Source organism: Copadichromis virginalis, linkage group LG17 (genome assembly GCF_057382275.1).
Source record: "Copadichromis virginalis isolate Kocher_CV1m ecotype Utaka linkage group LG17, C_Virginalis_male_GT1.1, whole genome shotgun sequence".
Lineage (NCBI taxonomy): Eukaryota > Metazoa > Chordata > Actinopteri > Cichliformes > Cichlidae > Copadichromis > Copadichromis virginalis.
Window position 1 is genome coordinate 7,883,150 of NC_140634.1, and position 19,911 is coordinate 7,903,060.

General features: G+C 40.9%; 1 protein-coding gene across 2 annotated transcripts in view; it reads right to left on the reverse strand.

The window, feature by feature from the left end:
• Positions 1 to 11,540: 11,540 nt before the first annotated feature.
• Positions 11,541 to 19,911, reverse strand: part of gpc5b (glypican 5b) — a 70,078-nt gene continuing 61,707 nt past the window's right edge. For both annotated transcript variants that reach the window (XM_085436443.1, XM_085436442.1), the window contains exons 10-11: positions 16,460 to 16,563; positions 11,541 to 14,995 (exon numbers count right to left, since the gene is read on the reverse strand). In XM_085436443.1, the coding sequence (XP_085292569.1) occupies positions 14,900 to 14,995; positions 16,460 to 16,563 (200 nt within the window). In that variant the 3' untranslated portion in view covers positions 11,541 to 14,899. The remainder of the gene's footprint in view (positions 14,996 to 16,459; positions 16,564 to 19,911) is intronic.

Genomic DNA, 19,911 nt, shown 5'->3' on the forward strand with positions numbered 1-19,911 from the left:
TACTCTTCAGGACAGAGAGCTCAGATGTTGCACATGAATATGCGAAGCCTCTAGGGGTTACAGCTTCTAATGCTTCTATTTAACACTGGAACCACTTTGGACATGACCTTCCACGTCTGCTCCTGTTGTTGCTTCAGCCCCTGGTACTCTCTTTGTCTGATGTCATTGTCAGCTGGAATTAATAAATCTATGTAAGCTCCCTCTGTCCTCGGCTCTTGGCCAACCACCACTATGTATGGTTGGTTGTCCAGCAGCTGCCTGAAGTCCTGCAGGGCCTTAGTCCTGTTGCCCTCTGACCACTTTCCCCCATAGCAAGCAGGTCTGACCCAGATCAAAGTTCAAGCAGGTCTGGCAATGATGGCACTATTTATGTTCCTATTTTCCTATTTTAGTTAGAAGACCCAAATGCCATGTTGCAATACTATACTGCTATGGTAGCCAACGTTTCAAATGCAGGGTTGACAGGTTTGTGAGTGTTCACTTTATCCAAAACCTAGCGACAGCTTACTCATCTTTGCCAGAGGGTGGCTGTAGCTCAGGAGCAGGTCACCTATTGATCAGAAGGTTAGTAGTTCGATCCCTGGCTCCTCAAGTCTCCTGTTAAGAGTGTGTCCCTACACACTGCTCCTCGGTGTGGCTGCAGAGAGAGCAATTTCCCCATGGGCATCAATAAAGTATACATTATTATTATTTATCTTATGTCCATGCTACCACATGCTGGACAGTCTCAGGGGAAACGTTGCACAGCTTACACCCTGGGTTCCTTCTGCTGTGGCAGATTCCCGCCTCTGTGGATCTGTTTTAATGTTGGAATATGCTATCCTTTTCTAGCAACCGGTAGGATGTCAGCCAGTTTTTCTTTCTGCCGATGAAACACCCCATGGAGGCGCGTGTCTTCCAGAGTATGTCTTCTTTTTCCTTGCAGCACTCAGGTAGCTCTGTACCCCGGGGGGCCAACTTCGTGATATATTCATGGATACTCATTCTTTCATCTTGAATAATGGCTCTCACAGTAATCCTCACCCTCCCTCTTTTCCTTGGTTATGGAGTCTTAGGTTGCTGGACTTTGTGTGGAACTGTCTGTACATTGTGAGTTTTCATGTCGTTTGGGCAAACTTCGATCACACAGTTTTACTCGCAGAATGTGCTATACAGTGTGGTACAGCAACATTGCTTGCTTACTATAACTGCCATTTCCATAGTGCTGCACTTACTAGTAACAATGACTAAAACTGCTGTTGGGAATATAAAAATGTAAAGTTATTAAGAGTCATTAAAATTGATAATAGTCTCTGTGTTTTTAGGCTTATAAGACGTTTTGTTAATTTGAATGTTTCTGGTTCAGAACCTACTTTTCTTTCGATTTTCTCAGGCATCTGCTGGCAATAAAATAATATTTATTCCCATTAGTAGAAAATAACAGTTTACACGAGGAAAGAGAGTATTGGTTTTATTATCCTCATTTCATTTGCACCACCCAGGACTAAAATGATAAATGGCAAATAAAACAACAACACTCACAGAAAAGATCTTTGCATAAAATCAAATGCAAGTGTGGGAGTTCATCTGCAGCCATAAATTAGAGTACAATTAGAGATGAGGAAAAAATAAAAAATGTAAAACTTTTTAATGATTTGCTTACACGAGAGTAATTTGATTTCATTGTATAATTTATTGTGTTGATGTCAAAACCACTTGGATTTCAAATGATTGTGTGTAGATAGATTTTCTATGCACATGTTAAGGGAAGTAAAATTGTTAATACACATTTTAGCTGGAAAATCATACCTGTGACATTAACAGAAAGGTTTTGTTTTTGTTTTTTAAGATATTGTGCAACATTCTGCAGAAACCTCTGCCAGGGACTTTCAAAGCTTAAGGGATTTGGATGATTCCTCAGTGACACAGTGTTCAGTTGGCCCGCAGCTGGCAAATATTAGTCCAATGGCTGCCACAGAAACATAGTGAGGTCAGATTCAAGAGTATATGTGAGCCTTCAAGAGTTTTTTCTACAAGTAAATGCATGAAAGAAGACATATTATGTACACAGAAGAAATTAGCCTTCAGCAAAAAACCCTGATTCATGGAGGAGTCCCAAATGTCTCGTGTGCCACTGTAGGGAGGTCAGTGGCTGGTAGAGATTCAGTGCCTTCCTCCGGCTCAGTTTGGTGTGGCTGGTGGATGTGACCAATGAGCTGTCAGACCCGCTCCAATCTTCTCATCCAACATCCTCCCCCAGCAAAAGCATCAGCAGCGCCAGGTCCTCAAGCTGACTGGAAAAGGTCAGTGGCAAGCCTGAAATTTGACTGACACACCAGAAATGCAACTACAAGGTAATGTAGACGTGGCACACAATGTAATGTTGAGTCCCATGTGAGTGATGCTACACAGATTAGACTTTTAGAGCATGTGCTACTACAACTCCAGTTCCCAAAATAAGGACAGGATGCTGTACAAAATGTAAATAAAAACAGAACGAGATGATTTTTAAATCTTACAAACCCATATTTTATTCACAATAGAAATTTGAAAACATATCAAATGTTTAAACAGAGATTATTTCATGAAGATATATTAGCTCATTTTGAATTTGATGGCAGTGAAGTGATTGAAAAAGGTTGGGATGGGGGAGGAGCATTTCACAATAAATTAGATGAACTGGTCACAGGTCAGAAAGAACAGTTTCAGAATAATGTTTCTCAACATACAATTGCAACAACTTTGAATATCTCACCATCTACATGATATCAAAAAAAGATTCAGAGAATCTGGAGAAATCTCTGTGCGCAGAAGACAAAGTTGAAAGTCAGTATCGGATGCCTGTGATATTCACGCACTCAGTCTGCACTGCATTCAAAACAGACATGATTGTGTCACTGTCAGTGAACACAGTTTGCATCCACAAGCAGAGGTTCAAGCTCCATCGGGCACAACAGCAGGGCTACAAGAAGAAGCAGAAGAGTCGGTGTGCTGAACTGGCCAACCTACAGTCCAGACTTTTCACCAACTGAAAACATTTGGAGCATCATAAAACCAAAAACACTATAAAGAATAGTAAAAATTTCAGCAACTGGTCTCTTTGGTTCCCAGACATTTACAGGCTGCTGTTAAAAGACGAGAGGATGCTACACAGTGTTAAACATGGCCCTATCCCAACTTTTTCCAAGATGTGTTGCTGTCATCAAATCCAAAATAAGCAATTATTTTTCTTGATATATTTTCTGTTTCTGGGTTTTTTAACAAATCATTTTACTCTGTTTTTTTAAACAACATCTCAATATAATCCTCAAGAACATCAGCTACAGTTGTGTGCTGTGTGCTTCCAGCTCATGCCATATCTTATCACACTGATCTTGACTCTGAAACATTTACATATGACAGGTGTGAATGTGAGTAGATGTACATGGACCCCATCATTTGGAAAGCGAGTTTTGGACAACATTGTGCTTCCCACTTTGCCGGAACAGTTAGAATTTCAGGAGGACAAAACTATTATGCACAAACTAGATCCATGAAGAGATTTCTTGTTTTGAACTTGACTGGCCTCCATTAAGCCCTGACCTCAGTTCCATCAGCACCTGCAGGATAAAAGGGAACTTAAGCCAAGAGCCACATCATCTCTCAACAGCCGCACTCAATCCCTGCAGCCAGTTTCTGAAATATAGCAGAGAACAGTGGCAGCAGTTATAACTGGACACTAATGCCAACGCTTTTAAGCATCTAATTTACAAGAAATAGTTAAGCTAGACTTTCACCTAAGCCAACATGCACACACACGTGCTCAGTTCTACACCAGGGCAAGTGTTAATCCAGCCAATGACTTATTGCCTTGGCAGGCTAAATACTGTTAGGATTAAAAGACATACCAGGCATCAGGAGAAAGACACTGATTAACCCAAAGCCCGTGCCACATACCTGTATTCCATGCCTGGAATATGAATGAGAACTTCCCATTTCAGGGAAGAGTCGGTGCAGCCAGTCTTCATATGAGAACGGTGTTTTCAATACATTCAACATGCACCAAATGTCAGATTAAAACGTCAAAACTAGGAAAAAGGTTTGAACTGCCATCAAACACATTTTTGAGGGTTTTAATTCCCTGCAACAATGTGGATGTTGTTTGTAGGACCAAGCGCATCTCGACTTTCCTTCTGGCAAGGCGCTAGTGCGGGATTTCAGTGTCGGCTAAGGCCACAAAGCGGTGATGCCAAAACGTTGTCGGATTGTGTCCCTGCCCATCTGTTTGCACATTTCAATCACAGTTTATGTAGCATAAATAAATGAGACATGTCCTGAACCTTTCTTTTAAACTCAGTTTTGCATGTCTGAGTTATTTTTCCTGAGGCGCCACAACAGGCTAGTCAAGCCAGGTCAGATACACACAGCTGAATTAACCAAAGGATTGAACTGGTTTCATGTGCTTAGTTCTGCTCTTGATCTCGTCTAAACTCTGCTCCACTCCCTTTTTTTTCTCTTCCTGTGAACTTCCTGCCCTCTCATATCTGCCCACGCATTCACGAGAAGAAAGTTCTAATACTTTAATACGTTCCAATCTATCCCCTCTTCACAATCATTTCCTCCTAGCTCTTCGCAGCCTCAAATGCAAAGCCTTATAGTTTGTGCAGATATATCGTAAAAGTTGGTTATTTTTTTATGTGCATGCCAGTAAGGCTTCAGAGTATGAGGATGTCAGGGTTAAAGATTCTAAAAGACAAAGCAGGTTAGCTTGCTGTGACCTGTATACGGCTTCCTGAAGTATATGCTGCTCTGCTTTGTCTCCTTTCAAGTCTGTAAGTCAAAACTACACATATTTCACTCTCAAGAGGTTTTCAGCTAGTGACTCTCTTGACACACGCCAATCTGTCTTGGTGATGTGAGGCACCGAGCTAGTAAGAGACAAGAAATGCAGGTGAGGTCTGACTCTGCTGAACGAAGCAACGCATTGGTGCAAGGGGGTTTACCTAGGTAGCTCGATGCAGTGACATTTACGAAAGCCTGCCAGAAAGTGTCTGTCAGAAAGAGTGCCTACGCTACACTGTACGCAAACAAAAACAGACCATAAATCACAAAGATGATGAAACTTGAATGTCTTGCCTGCCCCAAAAAGTCCAAGCTAATCTGTCACTCAAGATAAGCTCTCTCAGCTTTAGTGAATAAGCATTGGAATTATGCAGTGGAAGTGAATGATTGGCTGGCATCCAGCTGAATTCGAGCCTGCTTCAACCTGAAAACACTCTGAAGTTACCATTGAAGGCATCCTAACTGCATGTAGGAACGAGTCTTTCTGAGAAAAGCACCGTTGCTACTAACCACACATGCAGAAACAAATTAATCTGTGAATCTTTGGACTGATAAGCAGTGATTTCCACCCTGATGGTGAACCCTAATGACTCTAGTGACCCCCTACTGCCACTTTAACACACGAGTGAGTTAAGACATTAGTTCAAGCAGCAGTGTCACACAATAACATGAGCTAAAACTGTTAGGCAGTGGCAGAGGAGCATCTTTTTGTGGTCTGATACATAAAATAACCGTTTTTCAATGCGGTCTTCAATATTGGAAAAAGGTGGAAGCATTGGGCCCTCAAATAATAGCCTTTCATGCAGTGATTTTAATAGCTAACAACAACGGCATCCGATTTAAAGGTGCTCATTCTCATTCCAACCGCTTCACACTCAAACCACCTCGTTGCAATCTGGACCACCGACTCCCAAAACCCTCCACCCTCGGCTGTACCTAGAAATTCTGTCCATAAAGCAACAAAAAGCAGCCATAACCAGGTCGAGCACTCGCCAGGAATGAATCTCATTTATTGCTGGCAAACCAAGCCTTCCCTATGGTTGTGGAGGTCGAGCTAACACACACTACAGGCAGTTTTAGCACACAGTTTGCCTGATGCTATGATGAAGGCTTGGTGGCACAGCAAACAGTTGTTGCCTTCTTGTGATTCAGGAGCAAACTTTGTTGAGTAGATTTTCTGATGTTACTGTTGGACAGTCACATCTGCAGGTGATGTTTTCACTGCTGACTCCTTTCCATGTGTGGCATGACCCCGAGCATGTCCCAGATATCTCAGGTATGCCGAGCAACATCTGCTGTTGATGGCTTCCAGTGTGGGAAGATCAATCTGATTCTTCTTAAAAATTATTGACAAAGTACTCCTACATCTGTTAATACTATGTGAGGCTTTAAATTACTACCCAAACTGATTTCAGTTTATTAAAACTCCGTAGGTGGAATTGAGTGTTTTTGACTAGGTTCCACTGGGACCTCAAAACAGTTGCATTTTTAAAAAGCACTAATCAAAGCAGAAATAGAAAACAAAGTTCTGACATCAATAGGAACAAAATAACTGACAAAACAATTGAAAATGGAATAAAAAAATTCAAAATTCTCTCTGGGGTCTGCATGGACTCTACTGGGTAGGATGATTGATTGTAACATGCTGGCAAACAGTCTCTGTTTATAACTATTATTAGACAGCAAGTATTTGCAAACTTTCTCCTATCAGTTTTAGAGTGACTGCAATCAGTCAAAGTCAGACCACAGTAGTTTGGAGACCGGATGCCTCCCACCAAGTGACCTTTGCACTTGTTCTATGACTGCCATTAGTTGTCCAGAGGTTCAGGGTGCTGCACCTTCAACCTCGGAGCGACCCGTTGGTCCCGTTCTGGCAACTACTTTAAATCGGTCGCTGCATGATAAAAAAAAAATCAGAGCAATCATCTGACAACCACCATTTGTCTTTCTCTTGGTTGCAAGGAGGTCACTGTCCTATTTTGACTATGCATGTATGTCCATCTGTTATATAGATGGACATAGCCAGATGTCAGATATAGAGTGGGTGTTTGAAACCTATAAACAACCAATTTACATGCTGTGATTTCAGCTATATTTAAAAACAACTGAGTGTAATCTGAGTCTGCATACTTGCGCTAAAGGTGAAAAGCGTGCAGAAGGATATCTCGACCATAACTGGTCAGTGATATGTGCCCTATCTTTAGCTCACAGTGGTAAAGAGAACTTCCAAATAATCCCGGATAGATTCCGAAATGTATTAACTTCCAAGGTGAGCCACACCCCTCCTCTGGTCAGCTTTTAATGCGACTAACTAACCAGACAACCTCCTTTGTGTTGTTCACTTTTGTGCATTTCTCTGTCACGTGTAAAAAAGTTTGCTTTGACAGCAGCAGCTCAAATGTGATTAGAGCTACAGACGTAAAAACAGTCCTGGGTCTGATTGCATGAGACACTTATATTAACTTGTTAAAAAGGTGAATGATATGGGCCTTGAATCTGGTTTGGTTTTACGGCACTGATAGAAAGCCTCGATGTCTTTCTGGCATTGCAGTTTGCAGTAACAGTTAGTGTTTCTTCCACACAGAAGCTGAAGTTAAAAGTGCCTTTCAGCAAGACACTTAATCCTTAATTGCTTCACTAGAGCTGCCCTGATGTTGGCATTATAGACTTTGAAAAAGGAGGCTGCCAACTACTGTGAAGACGATCAGCTTTTGTGGTTAAACAGCTCCTAAACACTCAAACTAAATTAAGATTGCAGTGCCACGCCAGTGCTATTTGGATTTAGGCAGCAATCGGATGCTCTAAATCCACACATTTTCAGAAACAATGTTCTCATTCGCACAGATCAGACGCTAAGTTCCCCTTTTACTAAGTCCCTAAAATGTTGCTCTTCAGGATATAAAAGCATGAGCGCACATCACTGGAAATTGATTTGGGTAAATTCAAGGGCTCATTTCCAAACAGACAGATATACGATAAAATCCAGCGGATGTCAGCAAAGGGCGAGCATTTACCAGTTTGACCTTTGCAGTTGTGTCGTGGCACTTTCTAAATCAATTACAAATCCCACTGCGTTGCTTTGCCTCGAGTCCCATTTTTATAGCTAACGAAGCTCTAAAACTGCACGGAGCACATCAACATGTCTGCAATCAGTGCTCGCTGATATGATGTGTGTTTCAAAGGCTACACATACTAACAGGGTAATAAATATGATTTTAAATAGAACAAACCTCAGTCATAACCCATGGACAGGGTCAACAATAATCACAGCTCTGATTTCATTAGTGCCGGCACAGAGGAAGGATATTATTCAGCAAGAAACCTCATCAGCTCATCGAAAGAACATCCTGCAACACGCTCTGTCTCCCTGCCTCTCTCAGCCCTGAATCCTCATATAGTTCCTTTTTTTTTTCATTTTCACCTACTTTACTGTTAAGCCCATCTCCCTCCTGCTTTCCTCTCTGTTCTTATAGCTCAGGGCTGTGCAGGCTGTTCTAGCCCTTTTGTGGTTTTTGGCTGAAAGAAACAAGAAAGACATTTTCCCCTGAGAAATTAGTCAAAGCAGATCGTGGCTTCATCAGGCAAAAGCAGGGATCTGTCCCATAAATGCAGTAGAAAAGAAATATCAACAATAATGAATAAAAATAAATGAAATAATAAAGAAAGTTTCAGAATGACACAGACATCATGGGTGGAACTTGGATCTGCCGGCATAAGGATGAGGGATGGCAGACATTCCTCCTCCCAGTCTCTCCCGTTTGTGCTTTCTCTCCCTCCCCTGCCCTCTTCTTCTTGGTGGCAATTCACATTCAGTGATGTCTTTATTTCCCAACATGCCTCGGCAGGATCCTGTGCCAGCCAAGTAATCTGTGCCAACTTTGTGACCATGCCAATCCAATCACAGTAATCTTGCACAGGGCCAGAGGCCAAAGACCTGCAGCCACGTTCCCATATAACATATACATAAATAAAGCTTTCACAGCTTCAGTGTCTGTATGTTTAAATCTATTTTTAGTGACCGAGATGTAGTGAATGATCCAAAAGTAAAATCCAAATCTAAAAAGAAGTAAAAATATTTATTATGAGGTAAAATGTAAACCTACAGAACTTTATCTTCTGTTCTAGCGGAGATTCGGTTTTGTGGAATTTGCATATAAAGGTCAGGTCTATGCCACAGTTTTGTTATTGGTTTTTTCCGTGATATTATTTTTTAATTAAAAGTGTTTCCAATGTCATTAATAAAAGTTAACACTTTCCACTCTAGAGATCCCTGTATCTGTTATTAAAATTCAGTCTGCAGCAATTTTTCAAAGGTTGTGGAGTGTGGCACATTCAGTGAAGATTGATGATGATGACTAAAAGGATGCAGATTTGTTGTGCTTCATTTCTGTTGCAGCAAATTTGCTAGCCTAGAGTTTAGAGTTGATTTTTTTATAACAGGTTCAATAACAGTGGCTAATGACTCATTGTTGTAAGGTTCCTGTTTGCTCTCTAATTTACAGTTTTGATTGGGCTGAGGTTTTCAAATCTCACTCCAGTCTGGCGATGGGATAAGGACACTTATTGCATTTTAAACTTCATCCAAGCTACTCATTGAAGCCAAGATTGCTCATTTTTCATTTCATTTGTGGAGCCATCACTCACTAAATTTGAGGAGTTTTCTTTTTCATGATGAGAGTAACCCCAAAACAGCTTATCTCGCTTTAAGTGTCACACTGTGACTTTACAAGACTATGCATAATTTGTATTAATTGATGGAAACACTTGAACAAAACTACATTTAGAGCATTTATATGGATCATGCAAATGAGTAGTTGTTTTTAAATTTGACCAAAAGTGAGCTCAGAAATTACACCTGGAAGGAGTCACTTTGTTTATTTGTGTGAAGCTTTGTCTCTCCTTTAGTATGTGCATATTTGGGAGATGGAGTAGACAACAACATCAAATGGTTTGTGTCCCCACATACTCATCCTCTAATTGCTAGCTATGCTCAAAGCTAGCACTTACGAGCATCACGTTACACATTACATTTCATTGCACAGACCATTAGCGTCCTGGCCCGTTCAGGGGCTTCTCTGGTTATATTGATATGGTTTTACTTGTTGTAATGGCATTTGTTTTACATGTGAGCAGAGACATTAGCATTTTATTAGGTACACCTTGCTAGCTACTCATCACATTCCCAAGAGATCCATAATGTGATGAGAACGTCACAAAATTGCTGCAGATTTGTTGGCTGCACATCCATGGTGTAAATTATCCTAAGGTGCTCTGTTGGCTTGAGATCTGGTGAGTGTGAAGGCCATTCGAGTACACTGAGCTCATTTTTATGTTCAACAAACCAGTTTGAGATGATTTGAGCTTTGTGACTGCTGTAGATCATCTGCTTCAAGGTTTAATGTGAGGTGCATTGAAAGATGCTCTTCTGCATACCTTGGTTGTAATGAGTGCATATTTGACTTGAAGTGGTCTGACCATCATCCTTTTCTCTTTTTCTGTGCATTCAGAACACCAGCCTGTCTTGCCAACAACCACGCCACATTCAAAGTCTCATAAATCACCTTTCTTTTCTTCTGATGCTCTGTTTGAACTCCAGTTGGCTGTCTTGACCATGTCCACATGAATGAATGCAATGGATCGCTGCCAAGTGATTGGCCCATTAGATATTTTGGTTATGAGTATTGAACAGGTATAGCTAATAACATGTACAGTGAATGCATATATGCAGATGCCTGTTGATTCCTGCTATTCATTGGAATTATATAAATGCAGCTGCCATACTGCTCAGGGCCCACTAAGTCTCTTAATGCAGTGGAACTATATGAAGAGTTTGTACTTGGTTAATCAGTTTGCCTTGAAATGGGCACTGCAGGAGAGACATTTGGCTCAAAGTCTCTCCTCCTCACTGCTGCATGTCTTTATCTATTAAGAATCTATACATAAAACAAAAGCTTAATTTCGTTTCAGGACAGTTGCTAAACACTAAGCTAGTCTGAGCTTCTCAATCATGAGGTATCATTTCTTTCACTGAACATCAATAGGCCTGATATTTTATACAGGAACTGGTCAGAACCCAATGAGTGAAATGGCAGTGGCAGAGATGCATCACATGTCTTACTGTAGAGTGTAGTGCTCAGTCTGGCTAGTCTCTTTTTAGTTAATTTTGGGGAGTTGAAACGCAATCTACATTTTGGTTACACTGCTGCAATGACTCATGTCCATGTAATGGACTCCAGTGTACTCTATAGTTGTATTTTTGCTGTCTGATGTCTTCAGAAGACAGTAAAAGTAGAGTTACCGTCAGGCTTGTGTAAACAAAGCACCATGTGTGGAAGAATATGTTGGTGATTAGGTTGTCTGGCAAGCTGCCCCACATCGGAGTTAGTAAAGTGGAAATAATCAAAGAAATAATCAAAACCAAACATATAAAATGATAAAAGTGTTTTTCTCTTGATAGCTTCAAATCACTCATCTGTAATTTCTCCTCTATAGAGGTGTGAAGTTGAAGTTAACCCGACGATTACAGCCATACTAGAAGCATTAATGTCACATTAATGAGAGGGTGACTCCTCCTTAATGGGAGAATTCGTGCAACAGTGCGGCTATGCTGGCTGGTTTAAGATGCAGATTTTGTTCTTTTTATTTTAGACTTCAGTTTCAGTTCTGTTTGTAGATTTTATTCAGATCTTCTAACCTTAATTTAAAAAAACGTTTTTTTAGATATATCAAAAACTACACTACATATTTAAAAACACAGTTTATTATTAAAAATATCCAACTGATGGTGATTAATGACACAACAGTAGCAGGACACAGTACATTACAGGGGTGAGTTTCACATCAGTCACTGATGTTAGCATTAGCGCATTAACATTAACATTAGCGCAGTGGCTTGAGCTACACGGCTGTAGCTAACAAGTTGTTCTTATTGTATTCTGGTTCCTCTGCATCCTGCTAAACAACAACAAAAATTAGGATTCCTAAACTAAGAGAGCTGTTAAACTTTGATCAAGAAAACATAATGACTTTTATCCAACGATGACAAAGTTTATTCGCCGTACACCAGTATGCTTTGACATGCTACTTAGCACTTTGATGCACCAAAGTGTTATACTCAAAATCACACACAGATTCATAATGACATCATTTTTTCGCTATTGGTTTCTCAATGTCAATTTCTCATCTCAACTTTACAGCAGAGACCACAAAGTTGAGAACACCAAGTTTAATCTGTTTGATCTGCAGTTCCTAAATAATTTAGTTCTTCCGATTATCTCGATAGATTATCTCGACAGAATAACTATTAATAAAACTGAGTTCTTATTATGAGAAAAAAATAACAATTTAACAACCTAAACAATATATGACATTTTTAAAATTTTTTAATTTCCTTCAAAGCATGTGATTGGCCAAAGGTAGGCTTCAGAAAAACCAAAAAAGTCCTATGCTCGTGTACTGTATATCAGTCGGTGTGTTGTAGGCCCAGAAGGAGCTGTGAAAGATGGTAGAGTTTGGACTGAATCCAAAAACTCATCCCATTTAGGTATAGCGTTTAAACAGTAATCAAATGATAGCACATTTGTTTGAAGGTTATGTTGTAAAAGCATCCTGCTGTGTAACATAGGTTTTGGGCTCACTGCCCAGATATTTCACACACTTAAACTCATAATGGTATTTCTTAAGCTGTCAATCATCTGTCTCTCCCTCATAAATAAAAAGACTCGGACCATGAAAGCAGACACATTTTTTAAAAATTTCACTGTACTTAGTAAAAGACAAATACTACCCTCAATCATTCGCTCTCTACGAGGTGAAACCTCAAGAAAAGAGGTTTTTAAGAGGGTATATTTCTGAGGCAGTTAATGTAACCAGCACAGTGTGATATAACCGAGACAAACAAGGCCAACCATCCACAGACATAAATAGATTAGAAGTCTGTTAAATGATTCATTTGTACCCTATTGAATATCTTTAACCAGTCTCCCAGTTGGCTGTCCAGCTGTTGGGTGCATATTTGAGCTTCAACAGAGAGCCAAAAGGATTTGATAATTGTAATATCCATCCATCCATCCTCTTCTGCTTATCCGGGGTGGGTCACAGGGTCAGCAGCCTAAGCAGAGAATCCCAGACTTCCCTCTTCCCAGCCACCTCCTCCAGCTTGTGTGAGGGAACACGAACGTGTTCCCAGGCCAGCCAAGAGATTTAATCTCCCCACCGTGTCCTGGGTCTGTCGTGGGGCCTCCTTCCAGTGGGACATGCCCGGAACACCTCACCCAGGAAGTATTCTTGTCTGATGCCCAAACAACCTCAACTGGCTCCTTTCGATGTGGATCATGTGGATCATCATTTGAGCAGGAGGTGCTCTACCCTGAGCCCCTTCTGGTCAAACTCCTATCTCTAAGGGAGAGGCCAGCCATCATCCGCAATCTCGTTCTTTCGGTCACTACCCAAAGTTCATGACCATAGGTGAGGGTAGGGATGTAGGGACGCTCAGCTCTCTCGTCACCACCACGGACAGATGCAACGTCTGCATCACTGCAGCCGCAGCACCAGTGTGTCTGTCCATCTCTCGCTCCCCTCTCCTCTCGCTCGTGACATGGGGTGGGCACTTCAACCTTTTACAGCCGAGGACTATTCTCATTTTAAGAAGGAGGCCACCAGCTGATGAAGCAAACAGAACCACATCATCTGCAAATGATATGAACTGAATCGGTGACAAAGGGCAGCCCTGGTGGAGTCCAACACCATCGGCAACAAGTTCGACTCATTCCTGGCTATGGGGACCAAGTTCTTGCAATGGTTGTATAAGGATCGAATGGCTCGTAGCAACAGGCCAGACACCCCATACTCCGGAAGTACCACCCACATAACACTCAGAGGGAAACTCCACAAAATGCATGCGGACTGGTTTGGCAATCTTCAGTCATAATTGTAATATGAATTATTAATTACATCACGTTTGGATCTCGGCTGAGCTGTGCCCTGATCACTATCTCTGTATTCCATCATTTCCCCTCACTGGAGACAATCTGATATCACAAAAATCAGATGTAGAAAAAGCTTGAATAGTAAAGACAAGCCTACAGTACTGTTAAATGTCTTAAACATTACCTCACTGAAGGAGAAAGCAAATTCAATTAATACAAATTGGATGAGAAGCCAGCCTTTGAAAGCACATGACAGTTCATGTTTGCATATGAAAATGAGACATCGCATTATTTATTGTTCAGGCAGATGGTTGTCTCTTTTCCTGGGTGCTTTTTCATATTCTTATGTTTTGACAGAGCCTTATGTTGAATAATTGAATTTCAAGTTTTACTTACATCTGTTATATTCATTAGTACGGTGCTTTTACAGTTTTGGAGACTGTGCATCTGAAGAAGAAACATAACAAATTTCTCCACAACCTATAAGCTAGCTTCAGTTTGCACAATTACTGAGCAAACTGTGAAGATCTTCACTAAACTGCAAGACCATCTGTTAATAGTCTGAAGTAACACATAGCTGGTTGTTTTGCTTTTTTAAGAAAGTGCCTAGATGAACTTTTACAGCCTGTATCTTCTTCATTAATGAGGCTTCACAAGTTTTCGTTCCCTCCAACCAAACTGCTTCGCTAATGAGGGAGGTCCTCAGCATGAACTATACTTGCTACAGGTCTTAGTGTCTGTGGAAGATACTGTACATCTTTTAAAGATAATACTAAACCAAACATCCCTTAATGTCCTGCTCTGATCTAGAATAACCTCAATTTACACTCAATCCTTTGTTATCCTTAGAAATTCTTTATATAAATATATATAATATATATATTTGTATTTACATATCACTTCAAAAAAAAGTCAGTAGTGCTGTGTGGTCTATTCTATAAAAGTTAAATACAAATGAACACATGTAGAGGTAAGTACAGGTAATACAAAAAATTGCATACTGCACACCTGTAGCTGTGTTAAACCAACAGCTAGGTGACCCAGAACAACATAACAATCATTTCGGTTGAGCTGTGCTTACAGAAAGTACTCAGCGTCACACGCGCACACACAAAAATACAGTCTTTCAACACTTCCTGTCACTGTACAGCCCCAAATCTTTCTCCTCCTCATCAGCGTGGTTCCCATGGTGACAGCAGAAAGAGCAGCAGAGAGAGCAGGGTCAAAGGCTCAAAAGTCATCGTGTGGGCGGAGCCTTTAACAGGCACCTGACGGAGGATAGGCAATAAGATACAACATTACAGAAAATAGAGTTAACAAGAAAATATAAATATATATAAATATATCTATATATAGATATATAGACAGATATATCGAGATATATATCGAGATAGATAGATAGATAGATAGATAGATAGATAGATAGATAGATAGATAGATAGATAGATAGATAGATAGATAGATAGATAGATAGATAGATAGATAGATAGATCTGATAACAGATACAAATAAAAACACCTTCAAAGCAGTGGTACAATACAGTGGTCCCTCGCTATAACGCAGTTCACCTTTCGCAGATGCTTTGCTGATTTTTTCTTTTAACAGCGCATTGTGTTCTGCGTCCTGATTGGCTGTAGACCATTGTCAATCAATCTCGTGTCATGTCTCCTGTACAGTATAGGATGAGTTCAGCTTGTCAAATTTACATGAATCTTCGATCGTTACCAGTGTGACTCTGAAGTGCTGTACTGTATGTTGTGGGTGCCTTTGGTTTCATTCTATAATACTGGACTTATTATTCTACGAAGGTTTGAACTTTGAGTGTTTAAACAAAAGAGAAAAGTGGGAAAATGTTCATGCCTGTCCTCGGAAAGTGTATAAAGTGTGTAGTGAGTGGTTTTACAGCCTTAAAACATCTATAATAATTGTAAAACATAAAGTTAGCTACTTCGCAGATTTCACCTATCGCGGGTTATTTTTAGAACGTAACTCCCGCAATAAACCAGGGACCACTATATAAAGAAACGAGGGGCGACTCAAGACTTTTCGCTGTACTTAAATTTGTAAGTATGTGTACATCTTTAGAAATAAAACTAGGTTTGCTGTAGTTGCTCAACTAAAAAAATAGAAACAAAAACGAAATCTACGATTCCATCTGTATGTTTATTGAACTTCAGGGAGAGCAAGCAGTGGTGTTACATCACACAGCAGACACTATTCAATGAAAAGTGCGTCATCCAGGAACAACATTGATATCAAGTTGCATCAGGCTCTCTCTGACAGAGCTCTGCATGTGACAGGCTGATCGATCACTCTGCATTTGCTTCTCAGTAATTAATCAGAGGAGCTCATTGCAGTGGTTTGAAGGAGGTGTGGGTGGGTGTGAAATAACCCAAAAAGTATTGGAAAACGGTCAGAGGATTTCAGGCCTCAGAATCGTCGATACTGATGCACAACTACAGATCCGTCCCTAATGCTCCATGAAAGTCGGCAAAAATCGATTCGGTTGTCAAAAAAAAGAATCGTTCCAAATAACTCTCGAGTCTGTCTGCACTTGTATAAGTGTTGATGCACGGGATTTGTTTCACTTCTGTTTGGCTGATACGTTCTCAGTCACATAACCTGTTCGAACCATTCCCGCCCCTTTCTTTGTCTTTGAAATGGGCAGACAATTATTGCCATGTCTGCTAACCTGTCATGTTTACTTATTGTTCTGAGTTCTTTTTACTTACCTGTGTAGGTGGAAGGAGATGAGGAAGGACTGGGCGACGACGAGGTGGGGTCCTGTCCTTTCCCTCTGGACTACGACCGCTGGGTGCATCACCTGGCTCGTCCCCTGAACAAAAGCAAAAAATAAGATGATTTTAGCATGACAGTATATAAGATTAGATCAAGATCAAGTTAAGATCCCAGAACATGCTCACTGATGAAAATCTGGCATTAAAATCCCCATTAAATTAAGAGAATACTTGTGGAAGTTATTTTGGTTCTGTTTTTACTTTCATGGTTGCACACAATCTTGCATTATTTATGACTGTTTTGTTGATTAGAACTAAAAGATTTATGGACTTCGCCGCACCCACCCACAGCTTCGCACAGTGTGAATACCGTTACCTTACAAGGCATAAACTCACACAGATGTGCAAAATGTTGCTTCGTCTAATGGGTATGCGGCCGCACTTTCATATAGGTGTGTGTGTGTGTGTGTGTGTGTGTTGGAAGGACTCCAGACTTATCGCAGGAGAAACTCAGGTAAGTGAGTGGATTAGGACAGGAGGGAAACAGACTTTGCCGGTGGCTAAACACAGTTGCACACACGCATATTTCAGTCTGAGACATTGTCATACACACCTGCACTGTCGCAAGAAAACTCGTTCATAACGAGCTCGCGCTCTCTGTAATATCTTGGCACAAACACGCTAACACACACACACAGAGTCATACACACACCTGCTTGGGAAGAAATCTGATTCCGTCTCTTACAATACATATTGTCATGCAGTACAATAGACAAAGAGCTTCTTTCAGTCGCTGAGGAATGAGGCGAGTTTGTTAATGTTGAAACACTCACACAGATATTATATCTCAGTATTACAGACAGAAAATATGAGAAATTTAAAACAGAAACACGGACAACCTCCTTCAAAATATCAGCGTGCGAGACGCCTGATGTGTTTTTGTTTTCCACCGCGTCTGTGCCGATGATAGAGGTGATTTACTCGCAGCAGAATGTTTACCAATTAGGCATCTGTCCTTTATTGTGTGCACCGTTGACAAATAGCAGCATGGAGCAATATGGGACCCTGGGTTCCTATCTGAACAAACATTGCATTCACGCCTGTGTTTGTGTGTGGTCTTGCTCTGTGACCATCTGTTCCCATCAGAATCGAAAACCTCGAGTCACATCTGGTTTGAACCTGTTTAGGAGACAGAATTGGGTCGTGTCATTATTGATTTGCCACAATAACAAGTGCAGCGAGACGAATTCATGTTTCATTTTTAGCACAATATTAACCGAGCCTCTCTTTCCTTTGCACTGAGCTTAGTTTGATGAAAAATGTGGGAGGGAGGCAGGCGCATTGTCCACTTTGTTAGACAACATTAACTTTGAAACATCAGAGCTTAATGTTTCCCCTGAGTACGCGCATGCAGATGTAAGCATGCCCAGTGCATTAGCGGCATTTTCCCCAATCAATTATAGGAAACAAAATGATGACTGAAGGAAAACTATTAAAACCTGAGCAAAATACATGCAGAGAGTTCACATATATATATGTATATATATATATGTTGTAGTGGCAACAACACAGTTGCTTACCTACCTCAGTGACCTCGTGCCCAGACTCTGCTTCCTTAACAGAAGTTGTGTCAGAGGGATTAAAGAGATCCGATGCAACAATTACACAACTGATCACCAATCTGTGACCTAGGGTGTCCTTATGTTCAAACATAGTGTAGATTATGGAGAAACTGTGGTTTATACATAAGTCCATTTACAGAACGCCACTCGGGTTCAGATCAGTCAGGCCGTTCCTCCCAATCACACCCCTCCATTGCCCATGTGACCATTGAAGTCACTGGATTAAGCACCCTCATGCAGCCCACCCAGCGACTCCAAGAAGGCGGGGTGCACTGATCAGATAACTGCGAACAACAGTAAGCAAGCAAAAAGGATGCAAGTGCAACATCCACAGCCTGCTGCTTCTCACTAAGAGCAACTCTAGATTAGATCAGAGAGCAGCATTCAGTCATAAATATTTTTTTGAGTTTTCTTCTCAGTATATGAAACTATATTAGCATTTTAACACTTTAACACTTGAATACTTCAGCATTGTCCTTTTAGCTAAATGCAATTTTAAAATTTGGACTTTTTTTGTGCAATTTGTCTTGTAAAAAAAGGCAAGAAATTTAATTGTAAACCTTCACTGATATTTCCACTTGGATTTACTTGCTTGAGCCCGTGTCACTTCAGCTTGTATGTGTGTGTGCATGTGTGTGTCACAACACACAGTCTCCTCCTACATGCCCTTTGGCATGTTTGTTTCTTAGCAACAATCCAGAACACATCACGTATAGCAGATTGTCTAGAAATATGTGTACGGACACACACAGCTACAGGTGATTAATTGCTTCTGGACCTACTCATGGTGTAGTTTAACCTTTATTGCCACCTGCAAGGATGGGGTTATCGTTTTGTGTGTGTGTGTGTGTGTGTGTGTGTGTGTGTGTGTGTGTGTGTGTGTGTGTGTGTGTGTGTGTGTGTCTATTTGGGCAAATTAATGACATACTGAGGGACAGTCAGTGAACTACAGTAATACACTGCAGTTTCCGTGTATCTGCTATCGCACATCAGCCAAAAGCTTCAGTGTTGTTCCATACAAACAGCGAGCAGCTCCATTCATGCACGGTTTGCATCCCCAAAGGAGCTGAGCTGACACTTTACAAGGCAGGACACCAGTGGTCACTATGTCCTGCGATAAACTGCAACTGTAATGGCTGTAGAGGGCAACTGGATAAAAATGGGAACAGATTCACTAACTCCTCCTTTCCAAAACAATAAATATGTCCCTGTCACCTCTGAGTTGTAATTTAGACACTTTTCCAAAACAACAGGATTGGAGGAAATTGGATTTAGCTGAAGAACTCACCCAGAGGTGACAGTAAGAGTCCAAAGCAGGCGGAGAATTGCCATAAATGAGAGCTGTAGTGACCCATAGACAGGAGACTGTATGCCCAGCGTGGAGTCCCTCGCTCTTTGTTTCTCCTTACATATAACTTCAGAGGACCTCGGCTGACATTAATGTACTGCAGACTAACTCGAACCATAAGAGTTGCTTCACTTTCCTAAAATAACACAATCTGAGCAGTTTAATCTTCACTTTAACGTCTGACACGTTTGCCTCATTGACCAGCATCTCTCCACACTGCTAAAATGTGTGTTCTGTTGAGAGGGAAACACAGAGCCTCATTGGTAAAACACAAACTTCTGCTTTCCAGAAGCACAGTATGGCATCCAGTGTTACATGATGTGTGCACCTCTTGCTGAGTCAGGCTGCGAGTTAAAGGTGCCCAGCTTTAGCCATCTCTCTTGGGAGAAGAAGTGTCTTCTCTCTCTGCACCGCCAACAACACATTTTCTTAAGAGAGGTCCTGCACACTGCAACGTGTGGCTCAGTGACCTTACA